The sequence below is a fragment of the Drosophila hydei genome, unplaced genomic scaffold, assembly GCF_003285905.1.
Source record: "Drosophila hydei strain 15085-1641.00,03,60 unplaced genomic scaffold, DhydRS2 tig00000063-arrow-pilon, whole genome shotgun sequence".
In the NCBI taxonomy this organism is placed as follows: domain Eukaryota; kingdom Metazoa; phylum Arthropoda; class Insecta; order Diptera; family Drosophilidae; genus Drosophila; species Drosophila hydei.
Genome location: NW_022045657.1, coordinates 8,323,942 through 8,327,063, shown reverse-complemented (window position 1 = coordinate 8,327,063; position 3,122 = coordinate 8,323,942). Strand labels below are relative to the sequence as shown.

The 3,122-nt window shown below is 45.2% G+C and overlaps 1 protein-coding gene across 1 annotated transcript; it reads left to right on the top strand.

The window, feature by feature from the left end:
• On the top strand, positions 1-2,812 carry LOC111595196 (modular serine protease). Its single transcript, XM_023308791.1, has 5 exons — positions 1-86; positions 519-828; positions 886-1,364; positions 1,427-1,979; positions 2,103-2,812. Exons 1-5 carry the CDS (start codon positions 20-22, stop codon positions 2,605-2,607), a joined length of 1,914 nt encoding a protein of 637 aa, XP_023164559.1. The 5' UTR covers positions 1-19; the 3' UTR covers positions 2,608-2,812.
• Positions 2,813-3,122: the final 310 nt, after the last annotated feature.

Here is a 3,122-nt window from a genome sequence, read left to right as displayed (position 1 = left end):
CACTTTGGGAATATTTAATATGGTATTGAAGTATTTAAAGTCACGTTTTCTATGCATCTGCGTGACTTTGTTAAGCTTCACTGCAAGTAAGTAAATTATAGAATATTAATCTTACTTAGGCTTAAAATAAGTGCACATGCGCTCACTCGTTGCATATCTGGTGTGTTAATGCAAAGGTCTGCTTTGAGTCAGTACCTGGGGTCGTCAATCGAGTCAAGATTGTCAGATATTTGCTTTAATCAAGAAAAGAGAAATATGAGAGAAAGATTGAGAGAGAGAAAGAGAGCATGACATGAGGCAGAGCTCAACAATATATGTATAATAGCTCTCTGTTATTATTTTTTGTTTTCGTTTTCGGATTCGATGCCCGGTGTATCTTGGCGATAGATAAGCCTCGCTTAAGCATGCTATAACAACTTAGAACGTTAGGCGAATGCCTAATACTTATTCATGAGATCTCAAATTCACGTTAAATACAATTTTTCGAAATTAAATTCAAACTTTCTTATACGTAAAAGGATCCGTGCATGGAGCCTGTGGTGCCATCCAATTTGAGTGTGATAATGGCAGTTGCATTTCGAAATTCGAGGTGTGTGACGGAACCAAGAACTGCCCCGATGGGTCGGACGAGACGGGTATGACCTGTGTGTCCCAGCGACAGCATTGCACGAAGCCCTACTTCGAGTGCAGTTATGGCGCATGCGTGATCGGCACGGCAGCGTGCAATGGCAAAATTGACTGTGCCGATGGCTCGGACGAGACGCTTTTGCGCTGCGGATCTGCTGACGACGTACGCGAACTCGAAGTCCGGCTGCAGGAAAACTGCCTGTGAGTACCCAGAGTGCTGGGATTATTCAGATCAAAAAATGCTTTTGTTACCTCTAGGAACGAGGAGATCAAATGCCCGTCTGGCATATGCATTGAGAAGAGCAAGTATCTGTGCGATGGCCAGAACGACTGCGGAGATGTAAATGGCTATGACGAATCTGTCAAATTGTGCGGACACATCGAGTGCCCAGGATACGCCTTCAAGTGCGCCAGTGGCGGCTGCATCTCCGGCGATCTGATTTGCAATGGCAAGACGGATTGCTTCGACGGCACGGACGAGGCGCCTCTGTTGTGCAACACCACCTCCGTACCCACACAGCAACCGATCTTGCTGCCGATAGACCAGATTGGTTGCCCACTGCCTCACGGCGATGAGCTTCCCATAATGAAGGATCAGCACGGCGCCTACCTGAAGCCGCCTATTATCAAGAAAACGGTCTTCTTCTCCTGCAACTCCGGCTACGTCCTGGAGGGCGCAAAGATTAGCCGTTGTGCTAATCGACAGTGGAGCACAGACGTCATACCGAAATGCGTGAGTGAGTAGCGGTCTACTTCAGCTGCCTCTTTGTTTCTAATGAAGAATATCGTTGTCTCACAGAATACTGCGACTCGTTGCGTGACTCCAAGGGCCGCTCCAAGAACATACTCCATGGGTATTCGACTACTCCCACATGCACTTACGAGGGTCAAACGGTCAACTGCAGCGAACGCTACCATCCGCCTGGCACCGAGGTAATTTTCAACTGCGCAACCGGGTTTAGATCAATCAGCACTACGCTGTCGCCCATGAAATGCTTGCCCGGTGGGTTCTGGAGTCGTGGGCGCCTGCCGTGCGAACAGGAGTGTGGCCAGATTGCGACCCCCATCACGCAGTTCTCGGCCAACGGCTATTCGATCAATAACACGGTGGTGCCATGGCATGTGGGTATTTACGTCATGCACGACGAGAAGAAATACAACTTCGTCTGCGGTGGCTCCCTGCTCACCCCTGACCTGGTCATCACGGCTGCCCACTGTGTGTTCAACCAGGTGAGCGAGCAGACTTACAGCTTCGACACGTTTCGTGTGGTTGCCGCCAAGCTGTATAGGGGCTACAACGATGTCACCAACGAGGACAAGAGGCGGCAGGTCGAAAATATCACAGTTGCTCCGTAAGTATTGCGATTTTAAGTCATTTCAAAAAGGAAGAAGAGAACTTGTTTCTAAGCAAGATATTTTATTTTATTTTATATTTATTGTTACACCAACAAGCCTAATACAAATTCGTCTTTCAGTGGCTATAAGGGCCGGGAGGATAATTACCTCAACGATATGGCGCTGATCTTTCTAAGTAGGCCATACATGCTGAGCAACGTCATCCGACCGGTGTGTGTGGACTTCTTCAGCTATTCAGAAAAGGAGACCATCAACAACGAAGTGCAAGGTCAATTTGCTGGATGGAACTTTAAGGACAAACGCGAGCTGCAGTTTGTGCCAGCGAAATCGCAAATGAACTCCGTGTGCCTCACCCATCTGCGGGACATAAGTTCCGATAAGTTCTGCATGTTCACACAGGGCAGATCGCTGGCCTGCCAAGGCGACAGCGGGGGCGGGTTCACGGCGAAGCGAGAGACACCCGCCTTCTCCCGCGATCGATCTCGCCACTATCTGTACGGTGTCATCAGCAGTGCTCCAAATGCCGGCCAGTGTGCCGAAAGCTTGACAACCCTGACAAATATCCAACACTTCGATGAAATGATCAAGAGTGCCATACGGAAGAGTATCGACTCCAACTCTTAAAAGAGTTCGTTTCCATATATGAAGAGTACTTATGAGAGTATGGGGCAAAAAAGCAACAATTCATTTCTGAATTTTGGAAATGCACACAATAATTTAAGTCATATAATCAGTCATAAAAAATATAATTTTCTAATTAACATATCAATAGACAAAAGTTATGTCTGATATCCTAATGTATTGCATTGGCAACTTATAGTTCCATTTCTCTCACTGTATTTCGATTACTCAAAACCAAATACATATATTTAGTTGCCTTATAAAATTTTTTTTTAATTGTATATCTTAAATAAAATACTCAATACTTCCGAGTGATTATGAAAAAGTGACAATTATTGTAAATGATATTCAGCTAAAACGGAGAGGTAACAAAATGAATTCATTATTTACATATTACAAAGGGAAAATATTCAAAATGAATTAAAATATTCGCTGATACGCTACGGCGTATATAATGCCTTAGTAAACGGCAGGTGATGTTACAGTACTTTTGTTTCTAAGTATTTTATTATTCAGCA

Bases quoted from the DNA above. Each gene is read 5' to 3' on its own strand.
- LOC111595196 (XM_023308791.1), top strand. From the start codon at position 20: ATGGTATTGAAGTATTTAAAGTCACGTTTTCTATGCATCTGCGTGACT. The intron at 829-885 runs GTGAGTACCCAG...TGTTACCTCTAG, and splicing joins CGGCTGCAGGAAAACTGCCT to GAACGAGGAGATCAAATGCC. The intron at 1,980-2,102 runs GTAAGTATTGCG...TTCGTCTTTCAG, and splicing joins GAAAATATCACAGTTGCTCC to TGGCTATAAGGGCCGGGAGG.